This window comes from Chiloscyllium punctatum, chromosome 2 (assembly GCF_047496795.1).
Source record: "Chiloscyllium punctatum isolate Juve2018m chromosome 2, sChiPun1.3, whole genome shotgun sequence".
Lineage (NCBI taxonomy): Eukaryota > Metazoa > Chordata > Chondrichthyes > Orectolobiformes > Hemiscylliidae > Chiloscyllium > Chiloscyllium punctatum.
In genome coordinates, this window is record NC_092740.1 from 62,150,342 (window position 1) to 62,176,904 (window position 26,563).

The 26,563-nt window shown below is 42.7% G+C and overlaps 1 protein-coding gene across 9 annotated transcripts in view; it reads left to right on the plus strand.

Annotated features, from left to right (window-relative positions):
- The first annotated feature begins 7,245 nt into the window (after positions 1-7,245).
- cast (calpastatin) overlaps positions 7,246-26,563 on the plus strand; it is a 205,213-nt gene continuing 185,895 nt past the window's right edge. For 7 of the 9 annotated variants that reach the window (XM_072583321.1, XM_072583301.1, XM_072583312.1 and 4 more), the window contains exon 1: positions 7,837-7,989. In XM_072583321.1, coding sequence (XP_072439422.1) covers positions 7,912-7,989 — 78 coding nt within the window. In that variant the 5' untranslated portion in view covers positions 7,837-7,911. Of the gene's footprint in view, positions 7,480-7,794; positions 7,990-26,563 lie in introns of those variants that run through there. The other 2 variants (XM_072583271.1, XM_072583353.1) reach the window with 2 other exon arrangements.

Sequence of the window (26,563 nt, forward strand, 5' to 3'; positions counted from 1 at the left end):
GGAATTGACCTCGTGAACCTACGCTGCACTCCCTCAATAGCAAGAATGTCTTTCCTCAAATTTGGAGACCAGAACTGCACACAGTACTCCAGGTGTGGTTTCACCAGGGCCCTGTACAGCTGCAGAAGCACCTCTTTGCTTCTATACTCAATTCCTCTTGTTATGAAGGCCAGCAGGCTATTAGCCTTCTTCACTACCTGCTGCACCTGCATGCTTGCCTTCATTGACTGGTGTACAAGAACACCCAGATCTCTCTGTACTGCCCCTTTACCTAAATTGATTCCATTTAGGTAGTAATCTGCTTTCCTGTTCTTGCCACCAAAGTGGATAACCATACATTTATCCACATTAAACTGCATCTGCCATGCATCTGCCCACTCACCTAACCTGTCCGAGTCACCCTGTAATCTCCTAACAACCTCATCACATTTCACCCTGCCACCCAGCTTTGTATCATCAGCAAATTTGCTAATGTTATTGCTGATACCATCTTCCATATCATCAACATATATCGGAAAAAGCTGCGGTCCCAGCATGGATCCCTGCGGTACCCCACTGGTCATTGCCTGCCATTCCGAAATGGAGCCATTTATCACTACCCTTTGTTTCCTATCAGCCAACCAATTTTCAATCCAATCTAGTACTTTGCCCCCAATACCATGCGCCCTAATTTTACTCACTAACCTCCTGTGTGGGACTTTATCAAAAGCTTTCTGAAAGTCCAGGTACACTACATCTACTGGATCTTCCTCGTCCATCTGCTCTAAGAATCCAACTCTGCAGCACTCCACAAAGTCTCTTTCTTGAGGTCCAATACCATCTTGATTCTCCCAGTCTACCTGCATGTTAAAATCCCCCATAACAACTGTAGTAACATCTTTGCGACAGGCCAATTTCAGCTCCTGATTTAATTTACATCTGACATCCAGATTACTGTTTGGGGGCCTGTAGATGACTCCCAAGAGGGTCTTTTTCCCCTTAGTATTTTGCAGCTCTATCCACACTGAATCTACATCTCCTGACTCTAGGTCCCACTGCTCAAGGGACTGAATATCCTCCCTTACCAACAAGGCCACCCCACCCCCTGTGTATAGGTCAGCACAGACTTCTGTGTTGTATGACTTTATGACTCCAGTTCCACCGTAATAATATTGAGATTAGATTAGATTAGATTACTTAAAGTGCGGAAACAGGCCTTTCGGCCCAACAAGTCTATACCGACCGCCGAAGCGCAACCCACCCAGACCCATTTTCCTACATTTACCCCTTCACCTAACACTACAGGCAATTTAGCATGGCCAATTCACCTGACCTGCACATCTTTGGACTGTAGGAGGAAACTGGAGCACCCGGAGGAAACCCATGCAGACACAGGGACAATGTGCAAACTACACACAGACAGTCGCCTGAGGCAATTGAAGGACTCTTTCTTCACCGCCTCTTCAGGAAGAGAATGACAAAGGCTTACAACTCTCTGAAACAAAGGGTTTTGCAGAAAATCTGTTTTAAATGGGCTTTTGACTTTTATATAGTTCTATAGTTCTAGATTCTCCCACAAGAAGAAATATCCTCTGCACATCCTTCCATACACCCAGATTTCATTTTGCCAGTTTATAAACTTCAGTTGCATTTATTCTGATGCCACCTTCTACCAGTTCTGAAAATTGAGACCCATCTACTTCTAGCCCACACTGAGTGTCATGCTTCGTCTGAATTTGTGTTTGAAGCATATGAGGTGGAAGAATGGGTCTCAACCATCATTTTGGACCTTAACATTCCAGCTCGTACCCTCACTTACAAACTCTGAGCTAAATATGCTTTCTCCTGCACAAATGACCCTTCCCCAACTAATACAACTTAAATAGATCAACATAAGAGTTTTAGGTAAAGTGCTTCTGCTTTTCTTTCATTGCTGCAGTTTTTAGAAGTCCTTCTTTATTGCAGAAGGTCTAACAGATTGTTCAATCTGAAGGGCCTGGTCCTGGTATTGTCAAAGGTATTCAGAGGACTTTGAAGGCCTCTGCGTAGAAAGCCTACAATTGCCATTTGTCTGGGCAGCAGAACGACATGGATATGGAGCACGTGTAACAGGAGGGGAAGTGTGCACAGAGGTAAGGAGAGGAAGAGGCCTCTCAATATAAGGTTCTAGCCACCTACAATGTCCTGAGAATATTCCCCATAGAGATGGCCATTGAACCTCCTTGGTTCTAGCAGGTGGGACTAGATTGGGTTGGGATATCTGGTTGGCATGGACGGGTTGGACCAAAGGGTCTGTTTCCATGCTGTACATCTCTATGACTCTACGACTCTATAATCAGAACTACAGCTACGAATATCACTGCAGGTCTCAATATCTACACTTCTGCATTCTTCCAGGCTACAACCAATGATATTGCCAACATCTTGGCATGTTTGACAAGTATCGCTGCATCAGAGGTGTCCTATACACAACAAGAGAGGACTTTATCACTGTGTCTCTTTAGCAGAGAAAATCAGAAGGAGCAGAAATGTGGCTTTGCCAATAATGCACAATGTGATTGATTGCTGTGACACTCTGCAAAGTTCTTGCAGCCCTGCTGTGCTGCACTAGTATTGTAGCTGCCTGAGCCAGCATGACAGCAAACACAGATGCCACGACTTCAGTCTGAACTTCCAAATCAGCACTGAGATCTTTTGCCTGTGCTTCAATGGAAAGTAGCAGAGGCTACACCATAACTGGGACTGCAGTGCCATCATGATATTGGCCATCACTTCCATGCTGCAAGTGATAGGCTCCAAGCACTGTGTAGAGTCACATAGCAATTGGCGCTGGATATTTGATGCTTCTTGACTGGTCTGCCAATACAATAATCACCTCTGAGTACATTCCTATCAAACTCTCCTTACACTGTTCTGTCAAAGCCCCCTTCTGGGTTATCCACTGAACTAATCTGTAACCTCATCCTCCAGTGACTGGTCACATTCACAGTCTGGCTACAGGTCACCATTACTTGCTGATGCATCACATGCTGATCTCGCTTCTATAGAATCCTCTATAGTTTGTGCAGTGCCAGTGTCTGAGTAGGTGGCTGCAAGGGTCCTATCGCAAGTTGGTGCTTCTTCAATAGATCTTCATTCCTCAACTTTCCTCAAGAGGCTGCTGGAATTCTTGGATACATAAAATAAATGTATGAGGACTGGCTTGGGAAAAGGGAATGGGAATGGAGAGTTAGGTATGGGGCATCGGGTGGAAGTCTGAAAGTTCATATGCAATTTGTTCTTCGTGATGAATGGCAAGATAAGAATAGTTTGGTACTGGAAAAGTTACATGAAGAAAGAACGTACCATTATCCTGAATGGAGACAGATTTGTGAGAATGAGGGCAGGTATGTTTCTGCCTCTAGTTAGTAGTTACGTCATCACCTTTGCCATATTTTGAATAGATGGTAACATGTAGAAGCTGTGATAAGTGGCTGGGAGGCTTGCAGCATTATTATGTATGGTATATGAGGATGAGCAGGAACATCTGAATCTTGGGTATAAGTCCTTATTACTAGAAATTGCTTGGTCAGTGAATTGTAGAGCTCTGATGTATTGAGCAGAAAATCAGGCTGGTGATACATTGGGGAAAAGATGGCATTTGAAGATGCATTTTTTGATCTTGACCACTGATTAGGTCATTGAACATTTTTTGGCATTGCAGCCAGATCATCAGCGTCAGAAATAATGACAATGAATGTATCTTCCCATTCCCTTCGCAGTATGTGCTTTGAGGGCCTTCTGGTTCCGGAACATGAATATAGGAAGACAGGAAATTGGAGCTGAAGTAGGCTACTTAGCTCACCAAGGTAAAAACAATGACTGCAGATGTTGGAAACTAGATTCTGGTTTAGTGGTGCTGGAAGAGCACAACAGTTCAGGCAGCATCCGAGGAGCAGTAAAATCGACATTTCAGGCAAAAGCCCTTCATCAGGAACACAGGCAGAGAGCCTGAAGGGTGGAGAGGTACTTAGCTCACCAAAACTGCTCCCCGTTCACATTGCTCAAAGCTGATCTTCTACATCAAGGTAATTTTCATCACCATCCCCATATCCTTTAATATATTTACTATCTAGAAATCCAGAAACTTCTGTCTTGAATCTCCTCTCCCTTCTCAGCAGTCCATTGCAATCGAGAATGGCTTTCTTCTGGGGTTGTGAGTTTTGTGATGACTAAATGCGCCAATTTTTGATTTGCATACCTTGCTCCAGGTGGAGTAGGTGGTATTTACTGAAATGGGTGGATGTATTGTTCAGGTGTTCACACGCTTTCTTCGGCCATTTACACTCACCATTTACATGCATTTCAATGAGTCAGATATGCTCAAAATAGTTGGTTCCTTCATGGATGCTTCTTTTCCACTTTGGGTAGTCTCAGGGCTAGAGATGCCCACAGGATGGAGGGATACTGCACTTGTTTCCAGGAGTCTCTGACAACATCCTTGAGGTTGTTTGTTGTCCTCCTGGTGACCAGATGCCATGATGAAGCTTGAAGTATAGAGTGTGTTTGAAAGTCTGTGTTAGGCATGCAAATGTTATGGTTGCCCGGCCCAGTTGACTGACAGTGGGCAGTGATGTTATGCAGGGAATGCTGGCCTGAGAATTACACTAATACTGAAGCATTTATCCGATCTGTACATTTGTAGGATTTTGTGGAAGTATTGATATTTCTCAAGTTTTTTGAGGCATCTGCCATACATTGTCAATGTCTTCAATGCATTCAGAAGGGCAAGTAACACTGAGTCTCTATGGACCATGAGCTTTGAGTTAGGTTTGAAGTCTTTGTCATGAAACATTCTGTTCCTCAGATGGCTAAAGGCTACACTGGCATGCTGGATGGTGTATTTCATTGTCTACTCTTGCTAAAATGAGGCTCCCAGGTTTTGGGGATTGATCTGCATGAAACTTGAAAGGGTTCAGAAAAGAATTACTAGGATGTTGCCAGGGCTGGAAAGCCGGTGCTATAGAGAAAGGCTGTTTTTCCTGGAGCATCTGAGGCTGAGGGGTGACCTTATAAAGCTTTATAGAATCAATTGAGGGCATGGATAGGGTCTTTTCCCTGGGTTGGGGGAGTCCAAAACTAGAGGTCATAGGTTTAGGGGAGAGGGGAAAGATTTAAAAGGGACCTAAGGAACAACTTTTTCTTGCAAAGCGTGGTGCATGTATGGAATGAGCTGCCAGCGGAAGTGGTGGAGGCTGGTACAATTGCAACATTTAAAAAGCATCTGAATAGGAAGGGTTTAGAGGGATATGGGCCAAGTGCTGGCAAGAAATAATTTAGGATATCTGGTCAGCATGGACAAGATGGAGTGAAATGTCTATTCCCATGCTGTACATCTCTCTGATTCTACGTTGTCCAGTGGCTTTTGATAATCACAGGCTGTGGTGGTGGAGGTGGTGCTGGGCTGGGGGACTGTGCACTGCAAGGTCCACACTGTGCAATACTGTGACATTCCAGAAGGATGATGTCTGAATTCTGTCCTGATATCTGCACTTTGTATTCATTCCAGAAACTGTGGTCATTTTGCATCATGTGATTGGTGGCAGCCATGCTTTGGCCCAGCAAAGCTTGTTTTAAACTTTAAATGAGGAAGTATAGCTCTCAAAACAAAATTAATTCTCTTCATGTCAGGCATAGCATAAGACTCAGCATCACTTCAGAAAACACAGCAGCCTTTCTTTGATATGCTACTCCATTGATTTTCTGATTCCTTCACTGAAACACTTTTTTGATTTATATTCATCAGCTGGTGCAGCCAGATTTCAGTATCCCTTTAAGAAGCATAGACTGCCTTCAAGAGGTGTAAGCCAGCTGTTATATGTGCAGGATGCACCTGGGCCTCTGCTGCCCTGACAGTGGATTTAATAATGGACTGCACTGTGCAATCATTGTGATGAACAAGCAGCTCAAACTTTGTACACTGGCCACATCAACTTCACCAGACACAGAGTTATTGACCTGAAGATTTGCAATATCAACCTTTTAGTCAACTGAACAATTACAGATCAAAATCTCTGCCCCCTTTTATTTCAGACAGCAGCTATTGGTAGTGACTCTGCTGTTTCACTTACAGCTCCTCCAGAGGCAACACTTATCCCATTATCACCCCTTTTGTCTTACACCATCGACCCTTGCAATTATTTATCTCTCCTACCATTCACCTAATCATACACTTTCTCTTTTATTATTTCCTTCCTTTCCCCTTTTTCTGCTTTTGTTGTTTTGGGTTTTGCTGAAAGGCCATCAACCAAAAAAGTGAACTTCCTCTCTCTACAGCTACTGTTCAACATACAGAGAATTTTAAGCATTTTTTTGTCTCTGTTTTCTGACATCCACGGTATTTTTTCTTATGTGTAAGTATATTTTGTAGAGCATTCAATAGCATTTGTTCATGGGACATGGCCAGCATTTATTGCCCATCTGTGATTGTCCTTGAGAAGGTCATGACATGGACATGTATTTCACTGCAATGTAAGGACAGTCTACTACACTCAAAGAGTGTTTGGAAAACATAGCGTCATGTTTCCGGCTGCCAGATGTGAGGTGGAAAAACGAAACTTCGATCCGAAGAGCAGCTGCTATGGTGGATACATTTGTAGGGAGTGGACAACCTGAAGTCTGTCATGTCAAATGCTGGAAATCCCAGCTTTGTTGAAAATGAACGTAGTTATCACACTTGCTGCGACTAGAAAGACCCTTCACGTCAATCTTCTGTTCCTAAGATTAAAAAGAAACAGGCGCTATGTACTCGCACCATTTCTGTCTCAGGTCACAACACTGTTGCCAACTTCGAAGATTTTCCTCTGTACGGTATTGCTGAATGTCCATTGATACCTGATTTCTATGGATATGCCCCATTTTGTAATTAGACTGCGTATGTAGTGTAGTCATCCAGTAACTATTGTACAAACAATTCCATTAAGTAGTGGGTAGGATTTCATGGCCATGATTGATTTCCCATTTTAGCCAGAATGACTGGGGCTAGAGAGGAAAGGGAGAGAAAGTAATCATCTGGGGACTAAACAAGTCTGTTTGGAGGACTGGATGTCCAGAATGTTCAGTAACTGTTATAGTAACACATTGTTAATGAAGCATTTATATATGTTGAACACTGCTTGTGCATATGTGTGTGGATAATCTATCATCACAGCACCAGAAATGTGATGATTGGATTATAAGTGAAATGCCGCTAGATCTGGTTTAACCTGTGGCAGAGGGTGTTCCTAAGCAGAGAGAGAGAAAAAAAATCAGAGGGATTGAAAAAGGATACGCCCTAAACTGGAACTGACTGCAACAAGTTTGGACGGAAAAGAGCCAGCGTCTGGGGTTCAAGGCTGACAGAAGTTCGGCTGTGTTCGGCTTTGCGAGAAAGCAGTAACATCCGAGCCAACATCGAGTCCTGACAACACGGCCTGAACCATGTCGCAGCCGAACAAAAGGAAAGCTAAAGAACCCAAAAAGGTAAAATAGGGTGGGAGCAGGCTCTTCCAGTGAGTAAAGCTTGGGGCTGGAGTAGCAAGAGCCGCGGTTGAAACGAGGGATGCCCTTTTCTGGCATCGCCCGCCGCCGCTGTTAAGAGTTTATTTTTCGCTGGAATTGATCGCTTGCACATTTGCGAAGTTTGCACATTTTCTCGCCGTCCTGTAATTCGACTGGGAGGAAATCCGCCACAAGGCGCAGAGTCTTGACTGGAAACATCCATCGGCATTCCGGAAGAGTTGACATCACTTATTCCATGAAGTGTCGAGAAGGCTTCCCCCCCCACCCCCAGCCCCCAGCCCCCAGCCCCCAGCTCCCAGCTCCCCTCGCCCTGCCCTGCCCTGCCCTACTTCAGCTTTGGGCAGTTCAGTTACACCCTTGCTGGCTGGAACGCCCCATTCTGTTACACTGCGGATGTCTTCCCCTGAACTGCCCACTACACAGACCAACACTGATCCACAACGATCAGGAAGCTGTTTCTCCTGTTTCCAGGTAACCCTGGTGGAGAGAGGGGGGCTGGGAGAGGAATGGTTCCGCACGGTTGGGACATTTCTGCCACTGGGTGTGTGTATATGTGGAGGGGGGGGGCGGTGTGTTTTTGGGTGATGTACAGGCGGGCTGGAGCACTGCGGCTGCCTGTCTGAGCATGAGCAGACCCAGCCCCGGCCCCGGGTCTCCGGGGGAGCTCGGCCGAACGAGGTCACGTCGTGCCAACGGTGCTGCAAAAGTTTGGTTTCGCTGTCGGGTCGTTAACATCCTTTGCTAATCACTTCCGCAAAGTTATGTCACTGTTGTATGTAGGAAGTCAGATAGAGAGCAGTTCCAGTCGATCATTGCTCAGTGCGTTTCCATGACCTTGATTAAAAGTGGAACTTTGTTCCCTGGGGCCTCACGGACAAATATTCGTACCCTCAGATATGACCAGAGGGTTTTGCAGTATCAAGACCCATTTTAGTTGTCATCTATTACTGCACTAATGGTGGAAAATATTATATATATATATATATATATATATATAATATCACATTCTCTGCGTGTGTCTGATAACTGTGGTCATTCCTTAGTTATTCTGCAATGTGGTGGAGTAGATATCAGCAGCTTGCTAGCCCACTTCAGAGGGCATTCATTAGTCAACCGTTAATTTGAAATTGGAGTTACATAATGTCTGGATAAGGGTGATAGATTACTTAAAGTACAGCAAAGTGTCAACCTTTTATGATGAGATGGATGCAATATGGGGCTACATATAATCCAGGACATAGTGGCTGGGTCCAGTTACTCATAGGAGAGCTCTGTATCAGTCTGTCAGTAGTGGGGAGGCCCTGAAATATGATTCCTGCCTACCACCAGTTGGATGACAATTAAGCTCCTTGTTGACAAAATTGATACCCATTATCCCCAGAAGCTACTCCTTTCAATAATCTGTGACCATCTCCTTCCCTGACTCCTCCCCTGAGACCCTCATCTTGCCTCCACTGACCTGCGATCCCTCTGTGATCCTGGGTCTGCTTGTGCTGATGCCAATGATAGGCTGTAAGCTTCTGAGTGGCTGGTGACTCTCAACAGTTTGGGAATGTCAGGAATCCACAATTGTCGACCCTTGTGGGAAGGCATGACAGCAGGCAGTTAAATGCCTGAAGAATACTTCATTTTATCAGGCTTTCCTGACCTGAACTTCTGGGAGTTTCCCACCACTTCTCTAACTGTAGACCTTACACATTGTCTTGAAAACTGGATTAGTGGTGCTGGAAGAGCACAGCAGTTCAGGCAGCAGTTGGATGCTGCCTGAACTGCTGTGCTCTTCCAGCACCACTAATCCAGTATTTGGTTTTCAGCATCTGCAGTCATTGTTTTTACATTGTCTTGAAAAGTCTAGGCCATAGTGCTTTGGAAGGAGCAGAGGGACAAGAAAGCCATATCTGCTTTCTGAAACAGTTTAATCCTGTAGTTGTAGGATGTGCGATGAAAGGCAGTAACAAGGCTCTGTCTAGAGTTAACTGCTCCCAATGCATGTAGATTGTGGAACATGAATAGCTGTTCATAAGAGACAGGGAAGTATCAGTTTATAAAAGGACTGTAAGACGTAGAGATTTGTGCAAGACACACATAAGGTGGTGGCTAGAATTCCTACCTAGTGAACTGAGTTAGTTCTAGTCAAAGACGTACAGATGGAGTCTTAATTAATGTTCTGTTCCCTGGCCACGTGGTTAGCAGTGCTTGAATTCTGGTACATTTGCCTTGAAGTGCAGGAGAGATACTTAAGGCATCATTTACTAGTTGTATACATTTTGAGTCAGTGCAGTATTTTAGTTAATAGAACTGTCTGCAAAACATAGTGAATTAAGTGTTACTAAGTCAGTGACTTAGGTAAAGCTGAAGTTTAAAGTATTTTCAGTTTTAATTTACATTAATGGCTTGTGATGTATTTGAAACCATTATGACTAAAAAAAAGTCTTTAGGTGTATATTCCTAGAGTCACATCCTAGACTCGGTGCAAATACACTTACCTGTCATAAACTTAAGATAATCAAGCCCCATTTGAGACTAGAGTCAGCATATCTATGTGATTCAAAGGGAATGCTGTCCTGTCAGAGATATGCTAGCTTTTGAGTGTTAAACCAAGATTGCCTTCTAACTATTTAATGATGAGTGAAGAAGTTGTCTTTGCTAAATGTATTCACCAATCAACACTGAAATATTTAATCTCACTAATTAAAATGCAAACACATAGAAAGGTTAAGGTATATTTGCACATACTGTGCAGGTATTACAGATTAGACAAAATTGTTTTCTAAAACTGACCCTGCCATTTTCTGGCCTAAATGTCTCCTCTGTGGGTCTTTAGTTCTGATCATTATAGCTCCCAGTTGTCAGATAATGGGAGGATCCCCTGGAGAATGTGTGTTTCAGCTTGAGGTTTGTTTCAGCTCTAGGCTTGGGTAATTGTTCTGGCTCCCTGACTGTGCTCTCTTTTTATTGAATGATTGCTCCAGTTACTCCTGTCCTTCATTCACAATGTTTCACTCCTTAGACAATTCTTTATTCTGAACTAGCTATTAACAATTCCCAGAGAAATTGATGATTTGAAATGGTTCTAGCAATGCTTTTAGTGTGAGAACTTGTCTTTATTTTGTCATGAGATGATAGTTTGCCAGAAACCAGATTTGTTGTGTAACCAGCAACAATGAAAGTATTGGCTTTTTCTTCTATTGTATTATTTGCAGCACTATAACATTCTGAAATTGTGCAACTTTTGCAGGATTTCAGTGCTCAGTGGCAAAAGAGTAATTATTGGATTGAATTAGCTTTATTGTCATACATGCTCAACTGAGTAGACAGGAAAGTGTACAAGTTGCTGCTTATAGTGCCACCTTAGGTACAAAGGTCCCTAGGTACAGCTTCTTCAGTCACAGTTCTTAGAAAAATAGAGAAGTAAAGAGTCCAGCATTGCAAATTTTAGGAATAAACTTAAAAATGGAGAAAGAGACAGAAGTTCCGAGCAATGATCTTCCAACCCAGTCGATGCTGGCACCTAGCCTCCAGTCAGCATCAGGATTTGACTGCAGACTATGCCAGGCTTCACCTCAGTGCTCATGAGGCCGGGAGATCGCTCTGGAATTACCTTGAGACCAGAAGTCCATGCTGAGACCATGCCAAGCCGAGAGACCTCTACATACCTCCAGCAGACCACTACACCAGGCTGAGAGACTATCATGCTGGGCCTTTGGGAAATCACTATGCCAGGCCAGAGGATGACACACTGGGCCGAGAGAACACCCGGGATAACAATGGTGTGAACAACATAGAAGGGAAATCGTCTTGCTACCAAAATTCCCACCTAAATCAAGCAACACAATGTCAAAGTTTGGTGTTCCAATTATTTTGAGTTTCCCATTTATACCATCTTAACCGCATTAGGGCAGCACCTCCACTGCATGAACTGCAGTGGTACAAGAAGGTAAAAAAAAACCATCTCTATAAGCAACAGGGCTTTGGCAAGATCACTGGCATTGTGTCTTGCACCTTCCACACACTTCGAAGTCTTGGTCACAGCAATGCTGAGCTGTGCAACTAATGGAGCTAAGTTTTAATGTTGTTTTTTTTTCTAAGGCTCTAGTAAACAGAATTCCACACCGAAGGATTACTCTAACATAAAGGAGAGGTGTTTCACATTATGGAAGAGAGTGTGGATTTCCCATTTAACACCAGTGAAAAGGACTTTTTTCTCTGAGTACAGTCAGTCTGGGGAACTCCTCACTACAGTAATCTGTTGAAGCTAAGTCATTAAGTATATCTAATGCTGAGATGGATAGATTTTTAGTCCGTAAGGGAATCAAAGGTTATGGGGAAAAGGAAGGAAAATTGAATTGAGCATTCATCATCTCATTGAATGGCAGAGCAGTCTTGATGGGCTGCGTCTGTCCATACAGTTTTTGGTCTTATAAGCAAATGGTACATTTACACTAAATAGTTTACATTGACAGTATACAGAACATACAAGAATAATTCTTTATGACGACCATATACAACTATTCAAATTCAATTTGTAGATCAGTTTTGTATGCAAACAGTAGGAGATTGACTTTTACACGCACAACATTATAAAATGGTGTGAACCATTAATTGTTTTCATAAAATTGGTATCAATGTCTGGGTTCCTGGAAACATTGAACAGGGATAAAGGGGGACAACAACACTACTTTTTAGAAGAAGAAAAGAAAAAAAATGAATGTAACAAAAATCCAACTGCTTTACGTGAACAAGTAAGCGGAAGACAGGATGCCTGCCTCCCTTTTAGAAAAGTCTAGAGGTAACCAGGGTTAGGGCGAGTAACAGGGAAGGATGGTGAGCTAGTGGAGATAGCTGAGCTAGAGAGGGTGGCACCTGGACAGGAGGCTTATGATATAACATTGAAAGCTGAAGTAAGCAGGGTCAACACACTGCGTACTTTCCCTGATACCAGAGATGCCCCTTCCCTCTAGAATCATTCAAGGGACTCGAGACACCAATATAAAAATGGGAGCTATTTCCTGAGAATGTTGTCAGATGTCAGACAATATGACCCATGAAAATTAATAATGAAAATACTGAGTGTTGCAGGTTTCCATGCAACCATTCCATTGTTTTTTTTTCCTCATGTTCTTTGTTGTCATTCTGAACTCAAAGCTTTCTTTTTGAATTATTAATACAATTCCAGTTCTGTGATGTATGTTCCATTTCCATTGAGATAGCTCAACTCCCATTCCCAAATCAGCAGTTAACCACATTATTGCTATGGTTGACGTACACATACAATGTATTTAACATTTTTGGCCAAAGGTTAGCTGTTGATTTTTGAATTTGGCTATAACTCTGGTATGTGCAAAAGTGCATTGTTGATTTTGTTGTTTTAAAGGTGCAACATACTTACATTTTGGACAGAGGTATGTCACATTTCTATTAGATTGGCTGTGAAGTTTCTTTTATTCTTTCTAATTTTTTAGCTAACTTAGCCCTTTCCAAATGTCTGCCCTCTTCTTTTCTCCTTGTGCCCAGACTCTTTACACAGCATCCACATTAACATCTCACCCCCCGCCATGCTCCTTATCCGAAACATTTTTAAAAAGACCAACAATGTCAAATATTGAAGAAACCTAAACTCAGAAATGGCTGCAGGACTTGCCATTACCACAGATCCTAACCTTGGATCATCTATGGACACTTTGAACTTTGTATTGCAGGAATTTATTTTCTAAGATGAGATACAGCCAAAAGATAACTGTCAACGTAAATGCAGTGGCTACCTGGAGAAGAAACTTGGAATGTCACATCTGAAAGCATCAAGGAAGCTTCGAAGTGAGAAATGCACTAAAAATGAACTGTCATCTCCTGTGAGTTTCTCAGACTGTGTACATGATGAGAACTATGACATCAGTCTGGTTGCAAGACATGTTAACTTTTTTTTTCCCTCTTTTGAGAATTCACAGAGACAGTTTAAAAGTGAGTTTCAACCTTGGTTGGTGTGCACACTAGTAGGAGGTGGAATGCTTTAAAAGTAACAGTCAAAGTACCATCCAGAATCATCCTACTTCACAAGTAAAGGAGTTACTTGCTCTGAGTGCTGGAAGCCAGTCAGTGAAATGGACAAAAGAATTTTAGCTAACTTGCAAATCCAAGAATTTCCAAGTGCAGTGCTCAACGTCAAAATTCCACTATTTACTGTTCACTACAGACTGATCTGTATACCTTTTTCCTTTAATCTTTTGGACATATTTCAGTGTGCATATGTATTACGTTATTGTTGTTTCTTGTATTTAGTAACTGCTAAACTTACTTTTCACAATGATTATTGCTATTGAGACACATTTCCAAAGATAGTAATTGATTCTCATTAAAAACAAGGAAATTAGCATAATTTTCAATGGCTATGTTTTCAGAATCTTTTAAGTGTACTTCAGCAAAAATATATCACAAGGCTGAAGCATCAATGATTTGCAGATAGTGAGGAGTGCAAGATGCTGCAAAGTCAGAGTCAATAAAGTGTGGAGCTGGAAAAAACACAGTAGGTCAGCCAACATTAGAGGAACAGGAGAGTCTACATTTCAGGTTGGAGGTGAATGTGATTGGTCAGTGCGAAGGGTGGAGCAGATAGGTGGGAAAGAAGATGGACATGTTAGGTCAGGTCAAGGAGGTGGGGTAGAGAGGGAAGGCTCGATGGGTAGGAGGGTTGGGGAAGTTTAGAAACTGATGAACTCTTACATTAAGGCCATATGGTTGAAAGCTCCCGAGGCAGAAGATGGAGTGGTCTTCCTCCAGTTTGCCCTGTCTGAGAGATGAAATTCCTCTTCACCTCCACTTTAATTAGAGAGCCTTTGTTTAATCATGCTCCTTAATTCTAGATTCCCCATGAGGAAACATTCTCTCTCTCTCTCTCTCTCTCTATTGATCCTGAGGAGCTACTTCAAAATCATGTGTTTCAACTCACATTCTTCCAAATTCAAGTACTTTTCTAGGAGCGGGTGGGGGCGATGAGAATATTCTCCTCCAGTGGTATGTGTCCTTGGAAGTCTGTTCCTCAAAAGGAGGAGGAGGATGGGGATCATTTGAATAATTTTAAGGCAGAATTAGATTGGTTCACTTGTCTAAGAAAAGTCTCTGGTCAATAGGACAGGAATATGGAATTCAAAATACAAGTAGTTCAACTGTGGTCTTATTGAATGATGGAGTTGTTCAAGAAGCCAAACAGCCTTCTTCAGCTCCTCATTTGTCTGTTTGTATTCATATACGTTCAGTTGCACAACCTGCTCAACCTTTCCATGTAAAGTAACCCTTTTATTTCAAAGATCAACCCTGGTGGATCTGCCATACAGTACAGAGGAACCGCGATTATCCGAAGGACATGGGCGGGGACTATTTTGTTTGGTTAATCGAATTCTGGATAATCAAATGCCAGATTACATAGTTTCGCCGAGTATCAAGACCTTGCGATCTTGCCGGATAATCCGATATTTGGATAATTGAGGTTCCTCTGTACATAAATAAGGAGTCTAAACCTACACCTACACTACTGTAATCCTAAATTTTCTCTACAATGTCCTGTAACAAGACTTCCCGACTTTTTAAACCTCATGCCTATACTGACGTTGATCCAAATATCACCAAGAAGATCACAAATCTTTGTTGAATTAGCTGATACTTGGTTTGTTTGGTGGTAAATGCATTACATTTGTCTTAAACACTGCCAATTTCAGGAGCGGATATAATGACTAGGATTGAATCCCCCATAATAAAACAGGTACCAAAGGACAGTGCTGGAAATATGAAGCATAAACAGAAAATGCTGGAAATACTAAAATTTGATTGGAACAAATGTGAGAAGATTTCAAGTTGAGTCTGTTTTTGTAACATAATGTACCATTGACTTCTGAAAATAAATGCATAGAGGTCAGGTAAAATAAGACTGGAATTGGGAGTAATGTTTTTCTCATGAGGCAATTTTTCTTCCACCTTCCTCACTCTTGTGCTTTAATAGCATAACATGTTTGTGCTCATATCAGTCATCATGCACCTATCCACTCCAGTTCCATTTTCCTGTACTGTACTTTGGTAGTTTGTATGCAATGGTGTTTTAAATGTTATAGAGCTGTAGAGACATAGAGATGTACAGCAGACAGACCTTTTGGTCTAACTCATCTATGCCAACCAGGTATCCTGTATAAATCTAGTCATATTTGCCAGCATTTGGCCCATCTCCCTCTAAACACTTCTTATCCGTATACCCATCTAGATGCCTTATAAATGTAGCAGTTGTAGTAACTCCACCACTTCCTCTGGCAGCTCATTCCATACACACACCACCCTCTGCAAGAAAAAGTTGCCCCATAGGTCCCCTTTATACCTTTCCCCTCTCACCTTAAACCTATGCCCTCTAGTTTTGGATTCCCCCATCCCAGGGAAAAGACCTTGCCTATTTATCCTACCCATACTCATCATGGTTTTATATATAAATGCTTCATTCTTTATCCTATCTACCTGCGACTCCACTTTCAAGGAACAATGTACTTGCACTCCAATGTTTCTTTGTTCGGTAACACTTCCTCGGTCCTTACCGTTAAGTGTATAAACCCTGCTCTGATTTGATTTTCCAAAATGGAGCACCTCACATTTATCTAAATCAAGCTCCATCTGCCACTCCTTGACCCTTTGGCCCATCTGATCAAAATCCCATTGTACTCTGAGGTAACCTTCTTCACTGTCCATTATATCTCCAGTTTGGTGTCATCTGCAAACTTACTGACCATAAATGTTGATCTAAATACTTCATTACAGTTTAACCTGTGCCACCATTATTTCATGCAGAGAGTTCCAGGTACCTATCAATTCTGGATGAATAAAATCTTTCTTAAACCTCCTGCCCCATAGCTTGATCTATGCCCTCTGGTTATTGACCCCCTCCACCACCTCAAATTGCAACCCCCATGTCTTCCCTGAAAATAAGGAAAACAACGACATCCTGTCTAGTCTCTTTTCATAGCTGAAACACTCCAGCCCAAGGAAACCCTTCGTTGCTCTTGTATTTAGTGCTTTGATTAATAAAGGCAGATATCCTTTAGAACTTCTTAATCACCTTATCTACTTATTCTGTTGCCTTCAAAGATTTATGGATGCACACATCAAGGTCACTCTGATCTTCTGTACTTCCTAAGGTCTTTTTAGAACTAGAATCCCTACAGTGTGGAAACAGGCCTTTTGGCCCAACAAGTCCATACCGACCCTCCGAAGAGTAACCCACCCTGACCCATTTCTCTACCCTATATTTGCCCTTGACTAATGCATTGAACCTACACATCCCTGAATACTATGGGCAATTTAGCATGGCCAATTCACTTGGCCTGCTCATCTTTTGGATTGTGAGAGGAAACCAGAGCACCCGGAGGAAACCCACGCAGACACGGGAGAATATGCCAACTCCACACAGTCAGTCACCCTAGGCTGGAATTGAGCCCAAGTCACTGGCGCTGTGAGGCAGCTGTGCTAACCACTGAGCCACCGTTCCGTCACATGTCTTACCACTTAAATGTGTATTCCTTTGCCTTGTTAGTCTAATTTGGATCAATTCAACATTCTAGAGTAAATTTCAGTTACCACCGTTCTGTCCGTCTGAGCAGTCCATCTAGATTGTCTTGTAGTCTAAGGCTTTCCTCCTCACTATTAACCATACAGGCATTTCTATGTTATCTGCAAACTTACAGGTCATACATTCTACATTCGTGTCTAGGTCATTAATATAGACAACAAACCACGAAGGATCCAGTATTGATTCTTGTAGCATGCCACAGGACACAGTCACAGAAATACCTTTCGAATATCCCTTTCTGCTACATGCCACAAAGCCAGTTTTAGAAACAATTTGCCAAATTGGCCTGGATTCTATCTTACCATCTTGGCCAGTGTCCCATGAGATGCCTTACCAAAGTCCAAGTAGACAATATCAACTGCATTACCTTCATCCACACACCTAGTTAACTCTTTGAAAAACTCAATCAAACCTGCCAGATGTGATCTCCTCCTGAGAATGCCATGCTGACTGTCCTTGATTAACACTCTGAGTGGAGATTAACTCTATTCCTCAGAATATTTTACAGAAGCTTCCTTTTACTGCTGTTAGAATTACTATCCTGTAGTTTCATGATTCATGCCCACCACCATTTTTGAAGAATGGTACCACATTAGTTGTCTTTCAGACCACTGGCACCTCTACTGAAGCTAGAGAAGATTTGAAAATCATGGCAGGCCCCCTGCAATCTGCTCCCTTGCCTCCCACAGCAGCCTGGAATACATCTCATCTGAGTCTGGGGATTTATCCAATTTTCAAGCCTGCCAAACCTGCAAATACCTCTTCCATCTCAATGTTAATTTGTTCTAGTATCATAATCCTCTCTGATTTCTATTCCCAGATCATTCTTTGCTATCGTGAATACAAATGCAAAGCACTCATTTAAAACCACAACAACGTCATCCATCTCCATGTACAGTTGGTCATGTTAATTCTTAACCCCTAGTCTTTCTCAGGTCATCGTCTTGAACTTAATCCAGTTAAAATATCTTTGGATTTTCCTTTACTTTTCCTGCCAGTGTTTCTCATGCTTCGTCTTTGTGTTTTCCTCAGATTGGTTTTGACCAACCCTCTGCACATTCTGTATGCCTGTAGGGCCTCCATCTTTTTTGAGACTTCTATGAGAACCTGTTCGTCCTGCATTCTCTCTATCTCATGTTTGAATGAATCCCAATGCCACAACGTAACTTCTCTTACAAGTAGCTGCTTCCAAAGAACTTTGGCCAAATCCTGTTTTACCAAATCTATATTGACCTGCCTCAATGCATTACTTTATTTCTGGTCCTTCTTTGTCCTTATCCATGATTACCTTAAATCCTACTGAGTAATGGTCAATCTCACTAAAATACTCCTCCATTGACACGTCTGCCACTTTCCTGCTTGCTACCATAAAATTACACCAAACACAGCAACTTACTTCTCTCCCCACACACACACACACACACACACAGAGTTAAATGTACTAACTTGAAAAGCTCTCCTGGGTACATTTAAGAGTTCCATTTCATCGAAGCCTTTCACTCTCCATCTATCCTAGCTAGTATTCAGGAAGTTGAAATCCTCTATTACTCCACCATTATTTTTACACTTCTCTGAGATTTACCCACATATTTCCTTTTATCTCCTCCCTTAGTTGATTGCCGTACCCCCACTTTTGTTTTTATCTTCTTCTCACAAGATCTCAACTGAGGAACTGTCTCAGATATTATCGCTCCTTATTGCAGCAGTTGAACAATATTGTTACACCATCTATTTCTTTGCAGCCTCCCTGCCTTGTCTGAAGATTCCGCACTCTGGAATATTGAGCTGTTAGTCCTGCCTTCCCTCAAACATGTCTCCATGAGAGCAATGACATCATATCCCCAAGTATTAATCAACACCTGGACTCCTCTGCCTTCCATGGAAGATTGCTTGCATCAATCTAAATGCTATCCAGCCCTATTATTTGCTGGATGGCTTGTTTGTGATGCAGAGCAATACCAACATCATGAGTTCAATTCCCGCACTGGCTGAGGTTACCACGAAGGACACTCCTTTCCAACCTCTCCTCTTAGGTTAAACCACCACAAGTTGTCTCTCTCTCTAATGAGACTGCCTTCTAGTCTGATTGATTTCTACTTAAAAATTTGGCCTTGAATCATCCCCTGTTGTACCTCCATTGTGTGTTCTGTCCCCCTGCCAAATTAATTTAAACTCCTCACTTTAAACTTGTTCTTTGAGAGGTTGCAGATTTGGAAGGTACTTTTGAAGGACCCTTGTGAAGTTGTTGCAGTGCATCCTTAAGGTGGTTCAAACTGCACTATGCATGTTTGTCAGAGGGTGTAATTATTTAATTTGATGAGTGGAATGCCAGTCAAGCCTACTGCTTCATCTTGGGTGCTGTCAAGCTGCTCTCGTGTTTTTTTTAAGAGCTGGGCTTATCCATACAAGTGGGGAATATTCCATCACATTCCTGACTTGTGCCCTGTAGATAGTGTACAAGCTTTGGAGAGTCAGGAAATTAGTTACTCACTGCGTAATTTTCAGCCTCTGACCGGTTTTTATGAACATAGTATTTGCATGGCACGTCCAGTTAAGTTTCTGGTTGATAGTAATCCCCAGCACATTGATGGTGATGGATTAAACAATGGTAATACCAATCAATGTCAAGGGAACATGGCTACATTTGCTGTTGTTGGAAACCAGCATTGTCTGGCATGTGTGGCGTGAATAATATCTGCCATTTATCAGTCTTAAACCTGAATGCTTTCCAGGTCTTGCTGCATGCACAGACAGACTGTTTCAGCACCTGAAGATATGTGAATAGTACAAAACACCATGAAATCATCAATGAATATCCCCACTGCTGACATGATGGAGCAAAGATTCATAGGTAGAACTAGTACCCTGAGGAACTCCTGAAACGACATTCTGGGACTGAGGATTATATAGTTGCGAGTGACTTTCTTTGATTTCCTTGCCCATGTTTGAGCTAATGTCATTAGAGTTCATGGAGCCTGGTGTCATCGTTGAGCATTGTCAGGGCCACTGCTTCCCAACTGTGTTCTACTGTGACATCACCTCTGATGGGTCTGTTCAACAGAACTGATCATTGCCAGTTTGATGATGGATGAGGCTGAGGCATTGCCAATTATGATTCCGGGAGTATATCTAATGCTTGAGTATTCTGTAGGACAACCGTCCCGATGTTGGCACAAACTGACAGCTGTTAGTCTGGAGCACTTTCCCAGGTTGAGTGGAAATGATACGCTGTTTTCATTACTGGTGGGAGGTGGACCATGTGGTTTTATTGCTTTTGTCATTTCTGCATCAGTTTTGCTAGATCATTTCAGAGGACAGTTATGAGGCAACCACATTGCTCTGTTTCTAGTGTTGCATCCCATCCAGACCAGGTAAGGATGGGAGTTTCCTTTCACTACAGGACAATAAAGAACCAGATAGGTTTTTAAGACAATCGAATTGTTCACAACCACCATTGAGATTACCTTTAATTCCAGACTTTTAATTAATTTACCCAGCTATTGTTGAGGGGTTTACATTGTGCTGTCGGGTCAGTAACCTGAGTCTTTGGAGACTATTCTGATGACATTACCACCAAGCCACCATCCCCTGTGGAATTTATGCTCAGTTCTCTTCTAAATTTGAGATAAGCATTCATCTGTTTCTATTTTCATGAGAGCGTATTTCTGTCTCCTTGTCTGAGCCAATTGGAGCAATGTCAAGTGGCTTTTCTTTTTGGCCCTTCATGAGATGGAAGATGAGGAGGAATTTGTCCTCCGCCTTATAATCTAAGACTGTCAGGCACATGCACAATGTTTTGGAGGTGGTAGAAGCTGATCTTTGCCAAGGGGTAGTTGCAGAGATGGGCCGTTTCTAAAGGAGGATCTGAGAAGTCTTTTCATAATTGCCATCTCTGTCTGATGGCTAAATTTTCTTTTAAAATAATCTGCTTGGTTATGTTGTGACATGCTTCTATAGCAGGTGGGACGAATGACAGAGAGATAGGGACACTATCACAATGACACAAGACTGCAATTAATTGAATTTAAGTTCTACCATCTGCTATTGTGGGATTTGAACCTCTATCCCCAGAACATTAGCTTGGATTATTAGGAGAAAGTGAGGACTGCAGATGCTGGAGATCAGAGCTGAAAAATGTGTTGCTGGAAAAGCGCAGCAGATCAGGCAGCATCCAAGGAGCAGGAGAATCAATGTTTCGGGCATAAGCCCTTCTTCAGGAATGAGGAAGGTGTGCCAAGCAGGCTAAGATAAAAAGTAGGGAGGAGGGACTTGGGGGAGAGGCGTTAGTATTGCAATAGGTATAAGGAGGTTAAGGTGAGGTTAAGGTGATAGGTCAGAGAGGGGGTGGGGGCAGAGAGGTCGGGAAGAAGATTGCAGGTCAAAAAGGCGGTGCTGAGTCTGAGGGTTGGGACTGAGATAAGGTGGGGGAGGGGAAATGAGGAAACTGGAGAAATCTGCATTCATCCCTTGTGGTTGGAGGGTTCCTAGGCAGAAGATGAGGCGCTCTTCCTCCAGGTGAAATGTTGCCATGGTCTGGCGATGGAGGAGGCCAAGGACCTGCATATCCTTGGCAGTATGGGAGGGGGACCCCACCCCCCACCTTTTCCTCCGCTACATTGATGACTGTATCGGCGCTGCCTCGTGCTCCCACGAGGAGGTTGAACAGTTCATCCACTTTACTAACACCTTCCACCCCGACCTCAAATTTACCTGGACCATCTCAGACTCCTTCCTTCCTTTCCTAGACCTCTCCATTTCTATCTCGGGCGACAGACTCAACACGGACATTTACTCTAAACTGACCGACTCCCACAGCTACCTAGATTAAACCTCCTCCCACCCTGCCCCTGTAAAAATGCCATCCCATATTCCCAATTCCTTCGCCTTCGCCATATCTGCTCCCAGGAGGTCCAATTCCAATACCGAACAACCCACATGGCCTCCTTCTTCAAAGACCGCAATTTCTCCTCAGATGTGGTTGACAATGCTCTCCACCGCATCTCCTCCACTTCCCGATCCTCTGCCCTTGAACCCCGCCCCTCCACTTGCCACCAGTACAGAACCCCACTGGTCCTCATCTACCACCCCACCAACCTCCAGATACATCGTATCATCCTTCGTCATTTCCGCCACCTCCAAACAGACCCCACCACCAAAGATATATTTCCCTCCCCTCCCCTATCAGCGTTCCGGAAAGACCACTCCCTCCGCGACTCCCTTGTCAGGTCCACACCCCCACCAACCCAACCTCCACTCCAGGCACCTTCCCCTGCAACCGCAAGAAATGCAAAACTTGCTCCCACATCTCCCCCCTCACTTCCCTCCAAGGCCTCAAGGGATCCTTCCATATCTGTCAGAAATTCACCTGCATCTCCACACACATCTTTTACTGCATCCGCTGTACCCGATGTGGCCTCCTCTACATTGGGGACACAGGCCGCCTACTTGTGGAACATTTCAGAGAACACCTCTGGGACACCCGCACCAACCAACCCAACCACCCCGTGGCTGAACACTTTAACTCCCCCTCCCACTCTGCCAAGGACATGCAGGTCCTTGGCCTCCTCCATCGTCAGACCATGGCAACACAGCACCTGGAGGAAGAGCGCCTCATTTTCTGCCTAGGAACCCTCCAACCACAAGGGATGAATGCAGATTTCTCCAGTTTCCTCATTTCTCCTCCCCCCACCTTATCTCAGTCCCAACCCTCGAACTCAGCACCACCTTTTTGACCTGCAATCTTCTTCCCGACCTCTCCGCCCCCACACCCTCTCCAGCCTATCACCCTCACCTTAACCTCCTTCCACCTATCGCATTCCCAACGCCCCTCCCCCAAGTCCCTCCTTCTTACCTTTTATCTTAGCCTGCTTGGCACACCTTCCTCATTCCTGAAGAAGGGCTTATGCCCGAAACGTCGATTCTCCTGCTCCTTGGATGCTGCCTGACCTGCTGCGCTTTTCCAGCAACACATTTTTCAGCTTTGGAGTATTAGCCCAATTACATTATCTCTATATAACCACCTCTCCTTCATCCAAGACCCAAGATAGGATGTCGATCACATCAAGCAGTATGTAATGTATTACCACTTGATCAGGTCCCTGAGATTGTTGAAAGAGAAGGGGAGTTTATCAGTTCCAAAAAGAAAAAAAATGGGAGAGCAGGAAAGTGAGAAGGATATCCCCAATTGAAGATCTAATGAGCATCACTCTCAGAGCATGGTCTTAATCCAGTGACATTTATTGGAAGGAAGGAATTCTATTCAGTGGAAATGCAACTCGTATCAGAATCCTGTCACACAGGTTTGTGCAAAATACTGAAAGAGAATCTCAATTCTTTATTCTGACCGATGTGACAGTACTACACTTGACTGAGAGGTAGAAAGAGATACAGCCAAGGAGAGATGGCTGCTGGGAGGCCAGGATATTCACTGATGTCATGTGCATCCCATAAATACTAGCATGGAGAAGATTCAATGAGGTTAGTTCTGTTGTCAGGTCGTATCAGGTATACCAATGGCCTTTGAAGCAGCAATTCTTGCTCCTTTATAAATAGCCACGCTCTTTCTCCACTCACCGGGTGTTGCCTGCTTTATAAAATTCTGGTGTTGGCAGAGGCATTGTTCCATAGTATTCATTAGGAATATGTGTGGGATTGATTTATACTGCTGCATCCTGGCTGCCACCAGGTTTTGTGAGTTAACGTTGCTGGCAGATCCCTGACAGATTCCCCCAGAAAGACTTTTCTAACTTATCTTTCCTTAGCTGCTGTTTAAGTGTTTTCAGTTTTAAAAAGATATATTTATATCCTTGCAAAAAGCCAAAACTATTTTGGTGATGTTGTATGTGTTTGTTTCAGAAATCTGCTGTCAAGCTAAAATGCAGCTGGGCGACATATTTATTTTCTACTTAGAAGTGAAATCCTCATTTATCCTTAAACACTCCCTGCTGTGAACCCTTCTACTTTTACTTAGTTGGCTCATTGGAGATTCTCTCACTATCCTATAACATGCTGTCTGTTCTTTGATACTTAGACAGGGCAGTATTTAGTACATTGCCACCCTTCCTGTCTTTTTCCACAAGCCTCTCGTGCAGTTATGGCTTTCATATTGGCAGAGAAGGGCAGACAACCATAAATGCCATTAACAACTGCCTGATGCTTCATTATATTTTTATGCACTTGTTTTTACATAGAATCTCTAAGTCATGCTGGTTGCTGTTTACAAAAACAAAGGCAGCAAAGCCGAGTGTTGAAACGAAAGTATTATCTCACTTCAGTCTGTGGCAGGAAAGGACTTTGCTCACATCATCCTGAACAGGCTTAAATATGTGACTCAGTGTGCTTTTCACCCAGATTGCATTATTGTGTACAAGCTTTGGGAAAAGAGAAAATGCCTCCAGGAGAACATGGCCCTTTGTTTTTGTTGCAAAGCCCTTTGACACAATCAGTAGGATGGCCCTCTGGACAATCATAGAACAACATAGTTACCAGAAACAAATTGTCAAGGGCACGTTTCACGATGGAATGGTGGGCTAATTCCTTTTAGATGATGAATTATCAGCTCCGTTTGACATGTGGAATGGAGTAAACCAGGGCTTTGAGCCTCAATGTTCTTTAACTTGCTCTTCAACTGTGACCTTTGATTGTGAAGGATCTTGAACAGAAAAGTATAGCTCTGGTATTGTCTTGATGACTCACATATGAGCTATGATGTCAAAAAAAAAAATTTCTGTGAAACTCATCCAGGACTTTCTGATGTTCATGCCCAAATTACTCACAAAATTAGAGATTTACAGATCATTTTGAGGCTTCAAACCTTGAAGCATTGACCATTAGTCTTGGAAAGATTGAGATTCTGTACAATCCTTTGCCAAATTCAACACTATTCAGCCAGCTATCTGTGACAATGATACAAAGCAGATGAGTGTTGAAATCTTTAAATAGCTTGGAATAGTTACCTCCAATGCTTGATAAAGAGATGTCAGCAAGGTATTTGGAAGGTGTGAACCAGTGTATTAAACGACTGTAGCGTTAGACTGTCCCCACAGATCAAGGTGTACAAAACTCTTGTCATTACTTCCCACCTTAATGACTGTGAATCTGAACTCTCTACCATGAACATATAAGGCAGTTGGAACAATTTCCTGTTTGTGCTCTTCACCTTATCCTTGATATTTGCTGACAAGATCAGGTTACAAAATTCAAAAATTTAGGCTGAACCCTGTTAGCAAGTCACATAATCACACAGCATGCAAAAAGCCCCTTCCATCCAACCAGTCCACGCTGACTGTAATCCCAAACTAACTAGTCCTTCCAAACATTTCTTATTCATGTACTTATCCAAATATCTTTTAAAAATTGTAACTGTACCTGCATGCACCACTTCTTCTTGAAGTTCATTCCACACTTGAACCACTCTTTTTGTAAAAATTCGTCCCTTGTGTTTTTTGAACATCTTTTTCCTCTCACCTTAAGAATATGCCCCCTACCTAGGGAGATCCCTCACCTGAGGGAAAAGACTTCGGCTTTTAATTTCTGCATGCCCCTCATGATTTTTTTAGGTCACCCCTCAACCTTCTACACTCCAATGAAAATAGTCCCATTCTATCCAACCTCTCCCTGTAACTCAAACCCTCCATTTTGGACAACCTGTGCCTGTATGTTCTGGAGTCTAGGAGATTGAGGAGTCACCCCATTGGAATTTATTGCTGTAGAATAATGATATTATAGGGTAGGGTTTTTTTTCTTAAGTCTCTGTTCAGCCCTGATCTAATTGAATGATGTCACAGGCTTGAAGGGCTGAATGGTCTATTCCTGCTCCTATGTTCCTGAAAGAGATCTTATTATTGACGTTACTGATGAAGGGCTTTTGCCTGAAACATCGATTTTCTTGCTCCTTGGATGCTGCTTGACCTGCTGTGCTTTTTCAGCACCACTCTAATCTAGCCCCTTTACCTATGAACAGTCTACTCCAATCAACTTTTGAACCTTCTTATCTTGTACCATTAAAATTTGCCTTATCCAGTTAAAAACTTTAACTATGGAGGGCTTATTCTTTTTTATAACTATTTTAAAACTAATAGAATTATGATCGTTAGACCCAAAATGTTCCCCTACTATCATTTCAGTCACTTGTCCTGCCTTATTACCCAAAATAAGGTCAAACTTTGCTCTTTCTGTGTAGGAATATTTATAGATTGATGAAGAAAATTTTCTTGAACATATTTTACAAATTCTTCAACATCCAAACCTTTAATACTATGGTAGTTCCAGTCAAAGTTCAGAAAATTAAAATCACCTACTATTACAACATTACCATTCTTACATGATCTTTCTACATATTTGTTTCCCAATTTCCCGCTGACTGTTAGGAGACCTACAGAACAATTGATTGAGGTGGTGTTCCTGGAAGTCCAACAGTGTTAGGTAGGCAGATAATTAGAACAAAGGACC